Here is a 21,367-nt window from a genome sequence, read left to right as displayed (position 1 = left end):
AATCCCTGGGGATTCCATTAGGATGATATTTCTCCCCTTTCTTTCCTGGAAAACATGAAATAATTAATTTATCAGGTACCACACTTCAGCCTGGCTCTATGCAATGACATTAAACAGCTGGACCTCCTGCGAACCTATATTGAATTTAAATAACCACAGAGCCTATGGATTGATCTTTTGAAGCATGCTGTGGTTCATCAAGACTTGCAGTGCTGTCAGCATTTATTAGCAACAGAACTATCACTCTGAGCCTTGAAAAAACAGTGATTTACATTAATTGAGTCACTGATTTATATTTTTCATAAAGTCTTCATTTTCTGCACAGGAGTTTGAAGAGTCACTTTTGGTCTCACCAACAACTCCCTGCATGTTTGCTACTTCTCATTGCTCTTCCTACTGTCAAGATGCTTTATTTGAAAGAGCAGTTGTGTGGGACCAGACTGTGGGGAGGAAATGGGGTAAAATGGGAATGAACACATATAAATTTAAGTGAGCACAACTGTTGATTTTAGACCTTGTGTTGCGTAATATTAAATAATGGTCCAACCTACCTAAGGGAAATGTGATTGGAGCTGCATCAGAGCTTGTTCAGGGAAAGAGGAGGTACAACAAAAAACAATGTCAGCACTGGAGGAATAGAATAGAATAGAATAGAATAGAATAGAATAGAATAGAATAGAATAGAATAGAATAGAATAGAATAGAATATCCTGAGTTGTAAGGGACCAACACCATGTGCAACAGTTATGGATAGAAAGCTGTCACCTCCAAGCAGCACAGCTCTGCTGGCTGAGTGTCATGGTGGAGACCATGAGTAAGGTTTGAAGATAAAAGACTCAATAACTTGGCTGCATTTTCCTTTCTGTTCCTCCAGCCAGGCTGGGAATCTGTGCTAAAAGCCAGAAGATGATACAAAAGCCCAGACTGGGGCTTCCAGGAGCCATTTATGCAGTCAGGCACCTGCCAGCCTTCACACTGCCCTCCTCATCCTCAGCTCTCACAACACAGCACCCACTCAAGCCAAGGGTGGATGTCTACTGTCTATGTTTGCTACTGTCTATGCAGCAAACATCCAAGATAGTAAAAGGGAAAAGGGAGTAAAAAATGTCAGTTATCCCCAGGCCAAGGGAAGGGTCCTTGGAGATCTGTAGGAATCCCTCAGAGGTGTCTCTGAAGAGCAGCCAAGTGGTGTTAAAAATCCCTCTCATGCACACCAATGTGCTGACATGATTTCCTTAAGTGCCCTCTCTGTTTTGTTCTTTTTGATCTGTTTCTCCAGGTCCACCTCTTCAATATTTACAGTTCTTCAGAAAAGAAACACAGGATTTCTGTCTTTGTAAAGCTTAGGTGTGGTTTAATAGCATTAAGTCCATAGACTAGCCTTGGGGCAAGCATCAGTCTGGACTTCTAAGGTATATTAAAATCTAGTGGAAAAAACCCAGTATCAACCACAAATTTATTAAGATTTAGAAAATACTTCCTATACACTCATAAGATGCAGAGCTTGACCCGACCTGCAGGGCTCATGACAGCAATTCTAGCCTTTGATCCCTCCCAAAACTGAAATCAAGGCTGAGCCATTTTTTTTTTTGAAGAGCCACATTCTTTAGCCACATTTTCAACTTCCCCTTTTAAAAATTAGAAAGTAAGGAAAGGAGTGACTAAAAAAGCATTTCTGGCTGTATTTCAGCACCTGTGTTTTTTTTAAGAACTGTCAGTTTCATGAGGATATGCCTGCTGTATGTTCCTGTGCAGGAGTACATAGCAGGTCACTGAGAACACTGACCTCTCAGAGCCTCCAGGCACGTGTTATCCCACTGGCCATGTTGAGCTCCACTGCCTACAAGCCAGTGCTTGACATTTCTGACACCTGAAAAAATGTTCCTTGTAATTCCTAAAGCACGGGTTAGGTAAATTCAGTGCAGACACAAAAGTGCCCACAGCAAACACAGACGGTGCAGTCTCTCTCTCAGTGCAGAAGATGCAGAGGATCTCCATGGCACAACCATTTCCTGGGCATTCTTATTTGCCTCCCTGCTGCAGTTTAACATAGCAAAGCACTTGCAAAGAGCAGAAAGTGGCCCAAAGTAGTCCACTTCTTTGCCTATGGAGCCATCAGTAAAAAGAGCACCAGTGAATAATGTGCACATCTCTCTGCTGTTGACTTTTGTACCTTCCCTAAAGCCCAGTTACAAATTTGGGGCGTGGATAAGTAAACAGATCAAAAGGACAAATGAAAATCTTTGCTTTTGTGATAACTAGCCAAATTCTCTGCAGCGTGTCAGTAAATCCTCCATGTCAGCCTTAGAACTTAGGTGGATCCCCTGATTTTCAAGAGAAGATGCTACACCTCAGGGATGCTGCATGAAGCCCACCAAGCTCCAACACCCCTGTGGCAAACAGGTCCTTTAGCAATAACAACTCTGAAGAGATTAAGAAAAAGTTTCCCAGCTGTCAGCTGTAGCTGCTGGGTTCAGGACTTACATAACTTGTGAAAATCCTCTCTTCAGGCCTGATGTGTCTCCGGATTTCACATTCATTTGGCTGAAGGACTGTGATCCCGTCATCAGAAAAGACATAGAACATATTCCCAACACTCAGGCCTTAAAGGGGGATAAAGAAGAAGGAGTTGAATTTTTTTTTTTGCATGCATCCATAGCTGTTAGGACTTTTTTAAAGAACTTGTCCTCCTTTCCCGACAAACAAAATCTGCCTTACATAAAAGTTGGTCATTTGGATGCAGTTGGAGCATTCACAAATCAAATTTCATGTCACAACAAGGGCTTCAAGGAGTGAAGAGGTACAAACACATTCAAAAATGCATTGCCTTGGTGGCGGTGGTTGTACCAAATAATTATGGCTGGGTCTTGTAAATAGGTACCAGAACAGGATTTGATCCCAAGAAGCCTCTCTGTTGCACTGCTACCCCCCTCAGATTATTAATTTGTTTTTTTTCTATGATTTCATTAAAAACAGCTTGACAATAATTTGAGAACTGAAAGACAAGCTTTAGTTAAAATTAAAGTGGAGGTCATCCTGTTACAGGCAACTTGACCACTGGTAACTGTGATGTTAAATGGAAGTGTTTAGCATCTGTACCATGAATGAAAACATATAGATTTCTTTATTTCCTTAAAATATAACTAACTACAGCCACCAAAATAAATACATTTTTGAAATCTTGCAAACTGTAATTCACAAATGTGGAGTAGTTCAGCATTGCATTAGCACTCATTTATCCAACCAGGGCATTCCAGGAGATTTGGAAAACTGGCTGATTGTCATTGCTTTGCCATTAGGAAATTGTATTTTATCACTTCTGTCATGCTACATGGAATTGCAATGACAAGATCTTTAAGAAATGTTCAGGATCCTTTCAAACCCTCTAGTTTCAAAGATCCAATAATTTCATTTTTTCACACCACCACCAGTAAGTGTTTGCAATGACCACTGTCACCCCTAGCAGTGTTGATCGTGTACTTTATCTGCCAACAATATGGAGATGCTATAATTTGTATCTTCTAATTTATTCAATTTTTTCCCATGGAGAAATAAAGTCCCCATTCTATGGCTCTGAACAGTGTTCAGTGCTAAAAATTCCCTTTGCTGGTCCTGTGGTGGCAGCTCTAAGTACTGCTCACAGAGACAGTGTTTCTCACATTTCTTAACTGTCTGCAGGATTGAGATCTAAATCATCACAGGAAATTTGACAGTAAAAATAGGGGTAATTTGGACAAATGCATTTTTGGAAAATGTTGTAAAACACGTTGTTGTATTTAGTAAGGCTAGAAGGGTGTTTTTGTTGCTAAGCCCCCTTCTTTGATGCCAAATAAGCAATTTCAGAGAACAATGTGTCAGCATGTGGTGTTTGCTGTACTGACATGGTTGAGTCTCTTGAACCACAGCACAGAAATCCCCCAGTTAGGGCTCAGGTGGGTACAAGAGCTGTGATCCTCAAATGTGATTGCACAGGGCAGGATCATGCATGTAGGGAAAAAAGCTCCATTGAGAGTTATTTCATGGACTAAGGGTTATTTTTCCCCAAGTATATTGGTAATACATTTCATTCAGGCACTTTGGACCAAAACCTGCACTCCTAACATCCACACAACTCCCACCTGCTTTAGTGGGATTTGATGAACACTCAGAGGGCAGAATTTGACCCTGGCCTGGAATGAGTGCTGACATTTCATGGGTAAAGGACTTTAATCCTCAGAAGTGAAAACAGGCAGGCAATCAATTATGACTATTGTGAGGATGCTTATTATTATTTTCATGCACAAGAGTAGTGTGATTTTGTCTGATGATCCCATTACAATGAGGGTGTATTAAAGAAGACCATAATTACCCACAAAAATACTTTGATTAAAAATTTTACGCCAATAGGTTTAGAGTCAGAGACTTGGCAAGTTCTACTACTTATTTTACAGTAAAATGAGTCCAAGTTTTTGTGCAGACTGATTAAAATATACTACAAATTCCTGAGAGCGTTCAGTTACTCTCTTTTTAAAAAAGTTTGTCAGTTAAAATTAAACCAATTTTTTTCCCCAGAGATTGGTCTTCATGCTGATATTTAGACCAAGCAGGATTTTACTAGACAAACTAGGTGTTTTATTATTGTGACTTATGAAACATTTGCCAAATCTTGGTTGGGGTACATCCTAAACAATCTCAAGGTCATCAGTAGAACGGACTCAATTTTTTATTATACTGATGCAACTCCTTAGTGCAGGGAATTGGGAATTGTTTCAGTACAGAGGTGGGCAATGAAGTATTTTGTGTTTTTTATAGTAGTGAGGAAGGTACTAAATTGGGAACTTGGGGACTAATGAGGAGTTTTGAAAAATTTTTTCCTTTTGAATTGAGGACATTTCAGGTTAGATGACACAACTAGTTCAAAACCTAAAGGCATAATGAAAGGCAAAGTACTTCACCTATATTGCAAAATATCCCTAATATAAAAAAAAAAAAAAAGAATGGGGAGGGCTTTCTAAACATAAAAGTTCTTATTTGATCCACTCCAGATGAAGTTGGTTCTAATAAAAAAACATTGGGAGGACACCTGATATCAACAAGAGCTTATCTGAGAAATACAGTGTCTCCATCAGTGTACATTTATACATCCCTTCTTTGAGATCAAAGGGCAAATTTTTCACCACAGAATACTCTCCTTTGATCTTATACTTAAATAGTTTTCCTCAACTTAATCTAAAGATTGGAAATATTTTAGAGCTTACATTTGGTAATGAAAAGGCTTTCAGCTTTTTAAGTGCATACACTCACATAACTGCTGATTGCCTGCTGGCACAAAATGCCCCTTTTCTCCAGGTATTAAGTAAGCAATGCTCACTACAGAAATGAACACTGTCATGAAAAAAAAAAATCTCTGCTTTGCATTTGGGCTACTCATGGTTTTCTCTGGACAAAATTAAAAACTATTTGTACATTGAGTAAATACTGCATGTGCTTCCAGCCCCAGGTTTAACTGGCTGGTTGTCCTACATGCACCCATTTTTAAGGCATTGCTTGTGCATGGTGTGAAAGGTTTTGAGAACAAACTGACAGACTGACTTTTAAAATGACCAAATACTTGTGTTAAAAGTTTGACTTGCAAAAGTTGTTCTACACCGTATTTTGTTTAGGCATTTTCCCGAGGTTTTAATTACTTCAGACCTTGTGGGGATGAGGTTTTGATCATTTTAAAGGAGCTCAAACCTACCAATGCATCTGTTAATATTGCTACTTGCACATAGTAAGGAATTGACCGGATATATTAAAACATAAAACCAAAAATGTCATTCCTGTCTTCCATCTTTCTCTGTGCCAAGATTTCACATGCTGAAGTATATTCTAGAATGAATGTGCCCATCACATACCACAGAACAACACAAGCAGGGTAATAAACCTGCTTTACAGATACTGAACTGTTTAGGAACATCAATAGCAGATCTGCTTTACTGGCCATGTTTTGCCTCAACATTGCTCATACTTTCGTTTAAAATGTGCAAAGTTGATAAGCAGTAAGTCCATGTATTTAGCAAAATTATAACAAGACTTTCTGCAAACCACTTCTCAGCTGTTCTTTAAATATTCCTCTACTTCCACATCTGGTAAGATTATCCAACTGCTTTCTTTAAAAAGGAGCATAAGGAACACTTTATAAAAACAGCCATGAAGCATCGTGCAGGTGATGCTGGACTGACGAGATGCATTAGAGATTTCATGTCCAAGCAGAAGGGAAATAGCAATTCTTAGTGCCCAAAATGCCATTTACAGGAACACCAGCAGTGGTGACTCCTCACAGCCCTGCACCAGGAACCTGCAGGTGGGGTGTTCAGAAAGAAATGCTGGGGAGCTCTCCTAGGTGACTGAGCCACTTCTCTGACCTCAGTGAGCTGCATTTGCCTTGGGTTGGAAGGGACTCTAGAAATAAACCACTGTATTTGCTCCATGTGACTGTGGCCAACAGTGGCACTGACAGTGTGCACCAGGTTATGTCACCATGCCCTGGCACCCTCTTTCTGCCCCCAAATCCTTTGTGCCAAGCCCAAGCTACCCAGAACCTTCCTGCTGAGGCTGGAAGCCCAGCTGTTGTTTAGAGGCACCCTCCAAAAGCAGAGTGAGCCTGAAGCCCTTCTTGGAGCAGCAGTGTGAGGGAGTTTGGGGGTTTGCAGGGGGAGCAGCGTGAGGGAGTTTGGGGGTTTGCAGGGGGATGTGGCTGAGAGCAGTTTGCCACTGCACAGCAACCCTTCCCACACAGCTTGAGGGACACCGAGGTCTCAGCTGCCTCACAAGGAGCTGGCAGATGTGAGAACTGGTTTATATCTACACTTGAACCTCAGAACCTTCCTCCAGGGAGTGGGTGTCCTGCTCACAGGCCCCCCAGGAGCCCAGGGTCACAGGGTCCCCTCTGCACACCTGGGCTCCTCACCCACAGAGTCAGATGGACAACCTGTGTGAGAGCCCCTTGGGCTCTGCATGATGCTTCTCACTGGGTATTTTGGGAATTATGATAGCACATGCATGCACAAGATAAGGTGATTTTAAGGGCCTCCATGATATCCTTGAGTCAATTAGCTGCTCAGGATGTTTTTTTTTGTTTTTTTTTTTTTACTTTGACTTCCAAGATACACAGTTGTTGACCTTGTGAAGGGCGCACTGTAAGTTTGATCAAACTAGAGCTCTTACTGCCAATTAAAACAAGGAGAAATGGGGCAACCTTTACCCTGCATTGATTCAAAGGATAGAGGGAAGAAAACCTGTTGTGGTTTGGATTTTTGTTTTGCCTAACAGTCAAGAACACAATTTCTGTTGCTCACCTAGAAAACATAAATACATGCTATTGAAAAGGAAGAGCTCGAATTGCTTGCTTAAAAATGCAGTATATTGAATTTATAACTTACTTGTTCAATTATGGTAATTTGAGAGCACTTTTGTCACTTGTGTGATTGCTAATGCAGCTTGAAAATCTCAGGCTACTCACATTTCTGGCAGTATACATAAAATTCATATTTTTATATATTTTATGGTCATCTATTAATTCATAGTGGGAAAATGCAAGAAGCTATAGGTACAAGAGTGACATCTCTTATTTGAATAATTTAGCTTTTAAAAGTCTGGTCTGTACTTAATCTGGTGACTGTGAAAGTTGATAGGGTTAGTGGCAAGTCAGTGGAGAATGGCCCATCATGGAATTATTAAAGCAGACAAGCACATTATCACTACAACAAAAGAACTTTACTGCAGTACCTTCCTCTCGCCACAGTATGTTTGCAACTGCAGCATCAGAATATTGGGAAAGCCAGAAAATAATCAAGAAAAGAAAAAAAACAACAAAACAATGTCAAAACTTTCATTGTATCAAGTAACTAAATAAATACTCATGTTTACATGAACTGTTTAATTGGTGAAAATTTTGTAACATTCATTCAAATAAAATACCAGGAAAGACAGAGAGTTTTAAACACATTTGCTCCTTCTAGAGACAATTAAGAAACTTTGACATGGGAAAAATCCTTCCTGAAATGAAGGCAGCTGTGCAAAGATCAATGACCTACTAAAGAGGAGCTGTTACCTCCAAATGCAGCTGCAGGTATGGCACAGCCTGTGGTTTTCTGTGCAGGTTCAATGAGGAAACACAAGGTGGAATTACAGAATAATTAAGGTTGGAAAAAACCTCTAAGATCATCAATTCCAACCATTAACCCAGTTCTGCCAGGTCCACCAGCATCTTTCAGAAGAAGCCTGAGGCTGGCAGCTACAGCAGCTACACCCTTGGCTGTGTTATCTCCTGGAACTTCATGCAACTGCATTCTTTCACGATTCACATAAGCTTTTAAAGTACACCTACATTTGAATTTCTGTTCCAGATAGATCCAATTATTTCTCAACATACTATAATTTCCCTTGCTCAAGTATTCAAGGGAAAATGACCAGTATTAACAAGAGTATATAAATCTAGTTAATGAGGAATAGGATATCTTTTCCAAAGATTTTCCTTGAAAGCTCATATTTATGGGTAACTTTGTTTCAATTCTTGCTCTATATTAGCAGCCAGAAAAGCAGTAAAAATCACATTTGCACCTAGACTTTTAGTATCACCATAAACCCAGGTAATCTCCCAGGCATTCAAGAAAGCAGAACTGGGAAAGATCAGGCCTCTGGGAGCTTTTCTATGGGACAACTGATCACCTCCTTCAGCAATTCTGTTTTGGGGTCAGTGTGGTCAAGATAACACTGCTGCACTCCTATGGGAAATGTGGGAGGAGTAGCTGGGAGGGTATTTGTCTTTGAGGTGGAAGATAATTTCACACTGAGGGAAACCTATTTTGCCAGTCAGTGATGTAAAAACAGGTAAAATAATTTAATCACGACATTTTTCAGATATCTAAATATTCAAGAATTTTGACTGGTAACTGGCTTCAAAAGAAGCCTTATACAGAAATCAATGAGATTTATAGAATGTGACAAAATATTTCATCTTGGATTCCCTGATATCTGAAACTATTGCCAATTTGTTACTCCAATAAAGCTGTTACCCATCACACACTCAGTATAATTCTGCCACATGAAAGACACCATCTTCCTGGACAAGATTTTACCTTCTCTGCATGATTTCTATCCCCAAAAAGTGTCCAATCCTCTGATCAAAGTGCATTCAGAACTGTCATTACCTTATGTAAGATCCAACTTACTGCATGCAATAGCCTGAACTAAATTACATTAAATTAAATTACATGTATATCATCACATTCCAACACTATTTAAAGGAAGAAATGCATGGAAAATTGAGCTTACGGGTCTTTCTCGCTGAGTCTTCAATGAAAAGGGAAGAAATGTCCTCATCCACTCCCACCTCATTTTTGGCAATGCAGGTGTAGGCACCAGTGTCTTCATAGCGAACACTGCTGATGTGGAGCTCACTTCCATTTGCTGTAAGAGAGACACTCATAGACAGTGCTCCTCACTGCTGCTAATTGCTCCCTGCCTTAATTGTCCTCCATCACCACAGGCACCCAGTGAAGGCTCAACAGGGTGGTTCCACCCCAATGTGTTTCCTCCTATTTAACTAGAGGTTTTTGGGGATTCTCATGGGAGCAGATGTCTTGCTCCTTTCCATCAGCACATCCACACCAGAGAAGAACAAATAACAATCTCAAGTCAAACTATAAATAACATTTCATTTATTTCTTCTTTCTGTTAGAAAAGTGCTTTGGCTTTAGTGAAGAAAAATTAATTTCCGCTTTGCAGACTGTTTTTCATCAGATCACAAAAAAACTTTGGTTTAAAGGGGTCTCTCTACAGTTCCTCCTACCATTTTGCTTCCTACAGTGGGACCAATGGCTAAAACCTTTGGAACATGTTGAGATATTGTATGTGTCATGCAGCAATATCAATGTTACCAACACAGGCTGAAGGGCACAATCTACCAAAGCCAGACTGGGGCATGTTGAGGATGGGGTTAATATTTTTACATAGAAAATTGCAAATAAATGTTTTTGCCTTTTGCTATGCCGGTTGCACCCTCATTTGAATGGGGAGCTAGAAGAGTTAAAATCCCAATTCCTTCAGCAGGGCTGAGTGGGAGAATGACTCTCAGCTGACTTGCATCCTGTGTGGGCTTAGACGTGAACAAATAATTTAACGAATTTCTCTTCAAATAATTTAATGCATTTCTTTTCTCCTGTGCTGTACACAAGAAGCAAGGCAGTGAAGAAACAGGCAGGCTGTCTTTGAACAGAATGCAATTACCACTTACATCAATCAATAGTGTATTTCCCAGGAAATTCACAGGAGAAAGAGATAAAAAGAAAGAACAGGGGTTTTATAACACGATTTCCAACAACTGTGGCTTAGCAAAGTACAAGAACTTCTGGTTTAAAGTGCAAAATAATCCTCCTTAATCCCTGCCTACAATACTTTAATTAATCAGAATTCTATTCTTACCGAGGAGCGATAGCTGTTTGGATAGTTTTGGCATGATATCAATGCCGTTCTTCAGCCAGGTAATGCGGGGATTAGGGATCCCTTCGGCGTGACATTTCAGGCTGGCTGAAACACCCGGCTCCTGCGCCTGCGTCTCGGGGTACACCCGGATCACCGGAGGCACTGCGGGGGCAAGGAATGGGCACTTGAGGACTTGAGGAATTGGGGAACTGGGGACTTGAGACTGGGGAACTGGGGACTTGAGGAATTGGGGAATTGAGGAATTGGGGAACTGGGGAATTGGGGAACTGTGGACTTGAGACTGGGGAATTGGGGACTTGAGGAATTGGGGACTTGAGACTGGGGAACTGGGGACTTGAGACTGGGGAATTGGGGACTTGAGGAACTGGGGACTTGAGGAATTGGGGACTTGGGGAATTGGGGACCTGGGGACTTGAGAAATTAGGGACTTAGGGACTTGAGGAATTGGGGAACTGGGGACTGGACTTGAGGAATTGGGGACTTGAGGAATTGAGGACTTGAGGAACTGGGGAACTGGGGATTTGAGGAATTGGGGACTTGAGGAAATGAGGACTTGGGGAATTGAGGACTTGAGAAACTGGGGAACTGGGGACTTGAGGAATTTGGGACTGGGGACTTGAGGAATTGGAGACTTGAGACTGCGCCAGGGCTGCAGAGCCACGAGGGGCTTTGAGCTGAGAACCACGGAGATGAGCTCGGTCTGGCTGTCAGTGCAAGCTACAAGAATGATTTTTCTACAGCTTGACTTTGGGGGCAGAAAATAGAAAATAATGCTTTTCCAAGCACTGGCATGTGAGAGAAGCTGAGGATGGCCCATCCCTGGAAGTGTTCAAGGCCAGGCTGGATGGAGGTTGGAGCAACCTGGGACAGGGGAAGGTGTCCCTGCCCATGGCAGGGGGTTGGATTGGGACAGTGTCTAAGATCCCTTCCATCCCAAATCTGTGATCCTATGATTCTATAATAGAAAAGAGTAAACTAATATACCAGTGCCAGGGAGGAACCTTGTGATCCAATTCTGTATTTAGACTTTCATTGAGTGACTAACTGAACTTAACAATTGGATTAAAACCTAATGTGGGTACTCACATATTTAAAAATTAAAGTATAAACTTCAGATCTTCACTGAATCTAGGAGAGAATTTGAGTTCTTGCCTATGAAAAATAACTTAATCTTGAGCATTTAATTATCCATCAGGAAGTGGACTGTGTATTCACTACTTCTTATTCTGAACAAATAAAGTGTTTATCAATTACTTCTTTTCACTGAGAGGTTTTTAAAACATGACTTACCTTGTTCACAAAGGCACTCCTGAGCTATTTAATATACTCCACTGGCAGAACTACTAATTATATTACAATTTCAGAGATGTTCATTGATTTTCAATCATCTTTCCTTCACTGCTCAAACCAACAAGGCTTAATACCACCCATTCACTATTTCTTAACAATTTACTGACTCGCTTTAAAAAAAAAAAATTGCAATATTTCAGCATCAGTGAAAGATACCAGCAAGACTCTTCCATCTTGAGGGAAAAATAAAAGGAAATGTGAGGATGTCTAATACCGTGGCTGATGGTATCTGTTTCACAATGAGGCATTCAACTTTTCTATCAGATAGGGAGATTTTTGGGATTAATGATGTAGCTGCTGAAAGCTTTACAGTTTTGTAAAATTATGGCCAGAGTCCAATGTGGATCTGTCCAGCCTGGATGGGATGCTACGAGTAACATTTTTAGAATGAAATTATTGAGTAAGTGAGGTCCATTGAAGCCCAACATGATTTATTTAGACTGACAGCTGAAGGACAGTGTGCCTCCTACAAATGCAGAGGAAAAAGATTTACAATATTCAAGAAGGTCTGATTCTCAAATCCTGAAATCAACTGACTTGGCTGAGATCTCACATGGCCAAAGGCACCAGAGAAATTTCAGTCCAAGCCAAGTGTCTTCTCACCCACCAGCTCTCAGAGACAGAGCCCATCCCAGTCATCACCTATTTAATCTCTAAAAACCACTGTGGGTTGTTATTTCCTTAATATTGTTTGCTTTAGGCTTTCCTGCTCATCTGGGCAGCTGTGTCAGCACTTCCCAGGCTGGCCACAGAATCAGGGCACTGCAAACAGACTGAAATTTCATCTCTCACATTTTTACCTCACACGTTGATAGCCTGCACATGAATAATCCACCTACTTTACCTGGAGGGCTGCAAACACAACAGATTTATATTGCCAAAGGTAGCTCACAGGTCCTAGACACTGAATCAATGCTCTGCATGAAAATTAACTTAAAATTATAGCAAGGTATCTTTTCAAGAGTGATTAATAAGGAAACTGCTTGTTTTCACCTACAAAGAGTATGTGCTTCACCTCCATTTCTGCTCTCTTTTCCTTTTCCTTCTATTTTTAAACTTTTTATTTCTTCTCCCTTGTCTTATATAATTCACTGCACAGGTAAATTATTTCATGCAAATGCCTTGTGATAACAGCAAACTGCAGAATATATTTTTATTGTCCTTGCTACAAATTAATACATTCCAAGTAAGCACATTAAACTTGCAAAGATTTCAGTTCCAGACTTTGGGATATATGGATTACCTTTTGCTTTTTCCCTTGGTGAATATATATCATTGCTAACCATTACTGTGTCTGCAACCAAGGGCAATATAAAAATGCCATTATCTTAAGCAAAGTAGGAAGAAAGAGGCATTGAAACAAGTATGAGACTGGGTAGATTGCCTACCACTGCATACTGAGCAGCACCTCACTGGTGAGCAGACCAATTCATTACTACAAAACAGCTCAGGTGATAAAGCACACGATGAGCACAGATGGTGCCACCAAGGCCCAAAGACATCCATTGCTGCTGTAGGAGCTCTATACTCCAGGGTGTAGCAATAATTAACAGATCAATCATTTACTCGAGATGTTTTACATTTATGATTTGAAAGGAGCTTGCAGCATTTTATGTTTTCTTCTGAAAAGCCACATTAATGAAACATCCATGTTTATAACATCTCCCTTACTGGAAAATTTGTCCTATTGGACCCTTATAATTGGACTGAGGATCAAATGGCTTTTTTAAAACTATTTTCAAGGAATACAATATTCTGATTTATGCTGATGTTTTCCTGAGTGCAAGGACCAAGAAACATGATGCCCTACACGCAGCAAATCTCCTACACTCAGTAAATCTCTTGATTTACCAAGAGACTTACCAATTTTCATAGTTGATTACTATTTTATGAGATTCTTTATCCTCAGGACCTCTTTTTTCCTTTTGAAAGTGCTAAATTGCTTTCTCCCAACAGTTGTGTATACTGCACACATTTCCCAAGCAATATCCATACATGGGAGAGAACAAAATTTTCCCGCTGTTCTTGGCTCCTCTTGATCAAAGATACCAGAATGCAAGATGAACTCTTCAGTCTTAAACTGTTTAAACATTGCCTTTCAGCACAATTTCTTTTCCTCCAAAGATGTTAAGGGCAAGCTGCATAAATACACTGACTTAAATTTTACCAGTAACTGTGAATCCTAAGATTGATGAGCTCAACCAAACCTCTCCCATCAAACAGGCTGAATTTCACATGTCCAGATGTGAGCCAGCACTCACCTGGTGACCTTCACATTTTCTGCCAAAGAGGATTCTCATCTCTGCTTGTCAAAATAAGCATCTGGATCTACCCATGTTATTTGGGATATCCTGAACCATCTGACACAAAGGGAAACACTGCATAGCATTCAGCAGCTGAGCAGTAGTAGAGCACCAAATCTCATAAACATTTAATGTTGTCAAAATTGGGCTGCAAACTTTGTATTTAAGCATGTATTTCCTTATTTTCTATGTTACCTAATCAATGTAAGAATCTAGCTTAATGTTCTAAAAAGAGACAAAGAAAAAAATAAGTTAAAGAGCATCTAATATGTTGGATAAAAGCAGAGGAAGTGAGCACATGTAACTAGGATCAAATTCTTTTGTGAGCTCACTGCTGTGTCTCAGAGGAAACAGTAAGACAGGGCCCAGGTGGTCTGGAAAAGGACCAAAGGATGCTGGAGGAATTGCTGCAGCTTTGAAAAAACTGCATTAACTGAAAAACATTCTAAAAGTTAGAACCTGCCTGTAGAGACATAGCGGGCTTGGGAAGGGTGGCAGATAAACCCTTTTACTTCTAGTTGGATCTTCTTTCTCTATTCTCTCCCAAAAGACAATGGGAGATGTGAAAAGAAAAATTCTGATAATTTTCACAAAATAAAAAGACCCCAAGTTTTTGATGTTGAAAGTAGATCAGTGCCTCCCTAGAGGAGACAGGCGAGCAGATACACCCGAGTTCTGGCTGATTTGCTTCTGTCACATTCTCTTTCCATTCTAGTCCAACACAAGAAAGCAACAAAAACCCTTCCATGCTGAAGATGGAGTTTTTAGTTTGATACAGACAGACAGAGACAAGCCCCAGTGCTGAACAGAGCCCATCAACTACACTTAGATTCTCAGCATCTTCACTCAATTCAGCTTGGCTCAGTTTCTTCCCTCTACTCCTGTCAAGAGAAATTCCTCAATTTGTCCTTTAAGTTACTAAAACTGAGGTTTCTTTCCGTGTGAAAGGCTCTGCCTTGGGAACCCTCCAATGCATTTGAAGGCAAGCAATGTTCTCCTGCCATCAGGGCTGTCACCCCTGCATCAGCTGCTGGAGGAAACTGTGACACAGGCAGAACAGGAGGGAATAGACTGATGTGGGCAGCCACATCAAGAATTGCAAAACCCCAGCTTTGCAGAGCCTAATGGCTCACAAGGGAATATCAGATGCTGTGAGACAAAGATTTCTAGACCCTGCAGTGTTTTCTAGCCAGCCTGAGTTGATACCAGAATGCAAGGCTTTTTATTCTGTATTTAGTGACTATATAGCATATTAAAAAGCCCACACAGATAGTGTTTTTTTGTATAACAGGATTATTCTTTTGGCAAGAAAGCCCCCATGCAGCTATGGTATGAAACTTCCACTTAAAAAGAAAATGTGATCTTTCAATAACAAGTTAAATCTAAGTGGCAAGCGTGAGTATGGAACAGATCACCCCCTCCCCACACTCCATCCAGCTCTCCTCTCATTCTGGTTTAAGTTTCAAAGCCTTTGGGCCTTCTATTCTCAGTGCTGATAAAGTCTACATTGTTGTCTGCCAACTAAACTCCATTCAGGCCTCATAATACATCACATAATAGACATGGGATTAAGTTGTTAGCTGGCTTTTCTTTCAACTGCCATTCATCAAACAAACAGCACTTTGAGGAAGGAAACCTATTTTCTCAGCTGCAGCACACACGACTTGGTTATCCACATTGCTGAGATTTACAGTTTACTTTCTCAAAAAGATGGCAAATTATTATGTAGAGACATTAAGTCAGCTTTCATTCAGATCAGCCAGATACTTTGTGCTCTCCTCCAGGCACTTGTGTGGTGGGGGGAGCACTTACACACGTCCAGAAGACCTGAAGTCAAAACAAAACCTCAAAACAAAACCACCATGGCTCCTCTTAAGATGCACAAATATCCCTCTTTACTGTTTCTCCTCTCACTGCTGACCTCTGTGTCACCTCTGTGACCTGCTCTACCAGCTGAAAGCTCTCCTTTGTGCAGGTCAACACATAGCCAGAGAAAGGAATAAATACTATTTTTCCTTTTATCATATATACCCTGTAATAAAGTTACTGAATTTTCCTTAAAAATAAATGCTTTCATACCAGAGTACATCCCAGAGTGTACAGCCCATTTCATACCAGAATAACTAACTGTAACCACAGTTAGTAATGGGTGCCCCTGTCCCCTGTTCTGTAGACACTGCTGGGCACCATCAGCACATGTGAAAAAGGGCTGAAAGCTGGAAAATGCTGTTGCTGCTGGGGAGGTGGATACTCTGTGGGCTGGTCCCTTGATGAAATGCTGGCTTAATCTAATGTAATTTTAAACTAAATCCAGCTGAGTGAGTTTGAGGTCAGGAGATAGATAGTGAGCACCTGAATATCAGTTCCACCAGGCACAAATGTAGTCCAGGGGATGGAGGTGCATGAGAATGCTGGAATTGTGTGATTCTCTCACCTGTAAAATGATTTGCCCTCATTTTGCAATCCAGTGAGCCAGTGTAAACAGCCCTCAGCAAACCAAGCTCAGTACAACCAGGTAATAACCTGGATATACAGCTGGAGGTTAGCTGCTTTTGGAAACACTGCTGTATTTATTTAAATATCCTGGACTATTTCATGCAACAGAAACGATTTTCTGGAAAAAGAAATTATTGAGGCAACACTTCTGTTGACAAAAGTAGTAATTACTTTAAGAGATGCTTGGAAAGGCTGCTCTTAACTCTATGGAAATGTCACTGACAGCTTGTTTAACAATGAAAATCCCTCCTGAAGCCCAGGTAATTATACACAACCCCCCCTTGATACTTTTATTTTTGACTGCCTGTGTGACAGTGTGAGTGAGCAAACCCCAAGCTGCGTTTGCTCTTGTGCACAGATAATTTGGGCTGTGGCTTTACACATCTCTGTGTGAATGAGGTTAACACACAACTTTTCTCAGGGAATGTTTTCATGGAATGTCACATATGCCATTTACTAACCATTCACCTGAAGGATGTGGGTCTGATACAGCTCCTCATAGCCGTAGGCATGACAGGTGTAATTGCCCATGTGAATTGTTGTTACCTTGGTGATGTAGAGGGAATCATCTTCTCCAAAATCCTGAATGGAACAAAAGACAGGAAAGGTGCCTTATTATTTAGTAACAACATTTTAAGCACTACATGAATGGATACTACCTGCTCAGAGGTTTTGATAGCAATGCAGCCTGGGGACACAGCTTGAATTTTGAACAGTAGGCTATAAAGTTCATAAATCAACACACAGGGAGAAAATGAGCAGCGATTTAAGAGTAAGGTAAAGTGACTCATCTGAGAATATGAACTTTTGTGCTTTGTTGCTAACAAGGTGCTTTTTGCACATAAAAAAGATGGCTATTTCCAGCTGTTTAATTTATGGGGGAATTTAATATCTACCTGTTAACCTCAGATGCATAAAATGCTAACATTTGGGTGGGTTAAGGTTTCCTTTATCTGTGCTGGTTCTTAGAAAATGCACTGCAGCCTTGAGACCTGATGAAAAAGAACTGAAGCTCTTTGTTACTCATGTCAGACAATATCCTAGGCAGGAGACAAGGAAGAAGACAAAAAGCCTTTTCTCAAACGTACCTGTTTAGTTCTGTAACTGCTTAACAAGTATATTTTTTCCTCCCCTTCATCTTTCTAGACATGCTCTTGCATTGTTTCAATTTTTGATTACAGATGGAAAGGATCTGAGTTATTAGACACACTTTTGGCACTTGATTATGCTTGATTATGCTGTATGCTGCTTAGAAATTTATTTCATTATTTATTTGTTAATTTCAATGTTTATTTACTGAATTGCAGCTAAGAGAACCACAGCACTGATGGCTAAATGAAGCAGCTTCTCTTGTTACTCCACCAACCTACTGACTCTGCAGCTTCAGAGTGTTTGTGTTTCTATGCAAACTGTGGAGGATACATTTTGAAACAGCTCATGAGCTGAAAGATTTTTCTGTAATCATCCTCACGTGTGAAATATGTCAAACTGAACTCTTTGAGTAATTTAACTACAATATTATGGGAAAATTCAACTTTGAGTCAGGGTGGCACAAACCCAGTACAAGAGGGTGAATGCTGGAGAGTGGTTCTGCTTATGAAAACACAAGAATTTGTTTTCAGAGCTCCAAAGTGCAGCTGGAAGCAGCCTGCAGCCCAGGATGTGCAGGGAAGCCCTTCCAGGAGGTGCTGCCTGCTGCCACCCCTGTGTCTGGGACATGCAGCAGTCAGGAGGTGACAGCTCAGTGCCTCCTCTGCATGGCAGCACCCACCAGGGGGGACAGACTAAACAGGAACATCACTTTGATCTGCTGGCTCAGAGTCCAGAACTTGCGTGCTGATTCCTTTGTGCTGGAGGAAGGGAATCCACACACACACACACACGAGTTCTGATGCTGCTCCTTCCCTGCTCACCCACGGCAGCTCCAGCTCTGTGAGGAACCATCCACATCCCCCTGCTGCTGCCAAGCCCTGCCCAGGACCCAGAGATCACAGGCTGGGGCTGTTTGATCAGCACATGGGCTGATTTCTAAACCCAAACCTTCTGGGGCTCCTTACATGTCACATTTGCTGCCTGCTCAGGGTGCATGTGCTTTACAGTTTGAACCCTCCTTTCCAGACACCACACTTTGAACATTTTTTGAAGGAAGCTGTGATTCTGCAGCAGACATGCAATGCCAGCTGGCACCCTTCAAGAGAAGTACAAAACAGCCCATCTCCTGCAGAATGGATTGATCTGGCACTACTTCTGTCAGCTCAGGAACCTTCTCCAAAATCCTCTGTCTGGCATTAAGACGCACATTCATGCCTCACCTCTCAGTGGCAGGTCAGCACTGGCAGAGGGGAGAGAATTCTGAGAGCTTGCCTAGTTTTTAGACATGTTTTAAGGCAGGTTGAAAGTGAGCACTGAGAAATAAGGAGTTTACTGGCAGGACACAACCCTTCCCAAAGCACAGACCTTCACCTGAGAGGGCACAGACACACCCACAATCACAACCTGGTTCTGCTGGTTGTGCTGCTCCCATGGGCAAATGTGTGAACAATTATAAAGAACCAGAGTAAATCCACAGATTATCTGAAATCCATTATCTATAATCAAAAGCATCTAAGATATTATTGTCACCTTGGTCTCAGGTATCTATGCTATGGGATAAGCTGGTTAAGTTCTCCAATACATTATTACAAGTATCTACTCGAAAATCCCCATTTCAAGCATTTGCCTTTTTTTTGGTCAGTTAGATCTTTCCTGATGGAAAGCAAAGATGCATGAGTAACTGCTAATGGAAAATACACCAACCCTGTACAAATGATATTTGCATGAGATACATTAAATTCTTGCACTGGAGGAGAATTAATAACAGTTTTTGTAAGTTAAAAGAAACTAAAATTGAGTTTAGATTAAGAAAAGCAGGATGGCTACTTTAATAGAATAATTTAGTCCAAGGAATTGTGGAAAACCAGGATAATATAATCTTCTCTATTTAACTATATTACTTCCTTTAAAATATCACAGAAAAATATTCTGAATGCTTGGTTTGTGCTCTGTAATTGTCTTTTTAAGGATGATTTGTTTATTTCCAGTGCATACTGGAATTATATTATTATATTATAATTATATAGAATTATATTATATATTATAATCATATTATGCATACATAATACATGTATTAATATAAGCAAAAAACCCTTGCACAATTAAATAGGTGCAACAATATTGTATTATTAACTTCCTTTCCAAAAGTGTTTTTCCTGAAAAGCAGGGCTTATACTGGTAAAAGCACAGTTTGTGACTTTTAAAATCTATTTTCTGACTTCTGGTGTTTAAAGAAAGTTATCAAAGATGATTTAGGTCAGTACCATATCACCATGTCAGGCATAGAAGGGAAACCCTGTATTAGAACCTGCACTCAAAGAAAATTCATATATAACTACACAATTGTTAAGAACTGAAAGTGTTTAGGAGTGGGAAGGAGAAAGTGATTGTGGCATTAAATTTTAACACTGAACCTTTTGTTGCTGCAAAAGCAGACTGAATTCCGTAACAAATTAATGACTTTCTGTGTGTTTATTGCAGCTCACGGTTTTCTCCCCGTGTTTCCCTGTGGATATAGTTAGCACATCAGGATTGCACTGTTTCATTTTATATCTATGGATGCATTCTTATGCACAAGCACTTTCTTTGTGTATTTCATAGGGGTGTATTTGGAAGTGCTGTAAAAACCCAAGCCCTGGAGCATTAAGAAATGATGAGTCTTTGATTCCTTAATAGCCTCCAACTCCACATCGTGCAGCCAGGAGTGCTGCACTGCAGTTGGAAGCTGTGGGATGTGTTTGGGATGTGCCCCACATCCCCCTCCATGGTGCAGGGCCCCTGGGAGCTCTAGGAGCTGCTCACAGCCCCTGCCCTGTGCTAGCAGGGTGTGAGTGAGCACTGATAGCTGCTGAGCTGCTGCTCTGTGTGCCTGGCATCTGGATGGGGTGGGCAGAGGGAATGGGAATAATTCACCATGGGAAAAAGCAGAGGAAATCATTTCACATGTTTTGACTCAGTTCAGATGGCTTTTGCTTGTTAAGCCAGTTCTCCAAGTCACCACAAGCCTGAAAGCAGACAGAGCAGAACAAAAACATCTATAAAACTGATGCAACATAATTCTTCTCTCCCCAAATCTATCCCAGCTTTAAACCAGTATTTTGAGGCTGTCAGGGAGGCTCAGCAATTGCTGCACACCCCAGGGAGCTGTTACTGCCCTACTTGACCCCAGTAATGCCTCACAGTGAATTGAAAGGACATTTAAATATATGGCGCCATGAAGAAGAACAGGCAATCAGTAGAAACGCAAAACCAGCAAGCTCTGAGATATACTTTGGTTTTCCTCATTTACCTGGAAGGTGAATTATCATGGAATCATGGAAAGGTTTTGGTTGGAAGGGACTTGTAAGCTCATATGCCACCTTTCACCAGACCAGGTTGCTCCAAGCCATGTCCAACCTGGCCTTGAACCCCTCCTGGGATGGGGTGTCTCTGGAATGGGTGCTCAGGGATGGGGCATCTCACCATTTTCTTGTGAAGAGGAAGAAAGAGAAGTGATGAAACTGGAGGGGGTGCCCATCTAACCCCACAGAATCATAAGCCCTAAATCAAAGCAGCCAGATAAGGGCAGGGTGTTCATCACCTCTACCTTATGAAATCCATTATAAAGTAATTTTTTGAATAAAAATAATTCAGAAAGCTATGCTTATAATTTCTCATAC

At 40.9% G+C, this 21,367-nt stretch overlaps 1 protein-coding gene across 4 annotated transcripts in view; it reads right to left on the bottom strand.

Annotated features, from left to right (window-relative positions):
- The window catches only part of FSTL4 (follistatin like 4), a 208,126-nt gene that overhangs the window by 10,541 nt on the left and 176,218 nt on the right, over positions 1 to 21,367 (bottom strand). For 3 of the 4 annotated variants that reach the window (XM_054287914.1, XM_054287915.1, XM_054287916.1), the window contains exons 8-12: positions 17,078 to 17,198; positions 10,447 to 10,608; positions 9,298 to 9,432; positions 7,750 to 7,776; positions 2,485 to 2,603 (exon numbers count right to left, since the gene is read on the bottom strand). In XM_054287914.1, the coding sequence (XP_054143889.1) occupies positions 2,485 to 2,603; positions 7,750 to 7,776; positions 9,298 to 9,432; positions 10,447 to 10,608; positions 17,078 to 17,198 (564 nt within the window). The remainder of the gene's footprint in view (positions 1 to 2,484; positions 2,604 to 7,749; positions 7,777 to 9,297; positions 9,433 to 10,446; positions 10,609 to 17,077; positions 17,199 to 21,367) is intronic. The other variant, XM_054287917.1, reaches the window with a different exon arrangement.

This window comes from Melozone crissalis, unplaced genomic scaffold (assembly GCF_028551555.1).
Source record: "Melozone crissalis strain CALT ecotype California unplaced genomic scaffold, PUWL_Pcris_2 ptg000061l_1, whole genome shotgun sequence".
NCBI classification, from domain to species: Eukaryota; Metazoa; Chordata; class Aves; order Passeriformes; family Passerellidae; genus Melozone; species Melozone crissalis.
Note: the sequence above shows the minus strand (reverse complement) of the source record. Positions and strands in the feature narration are given on the sequence as shown.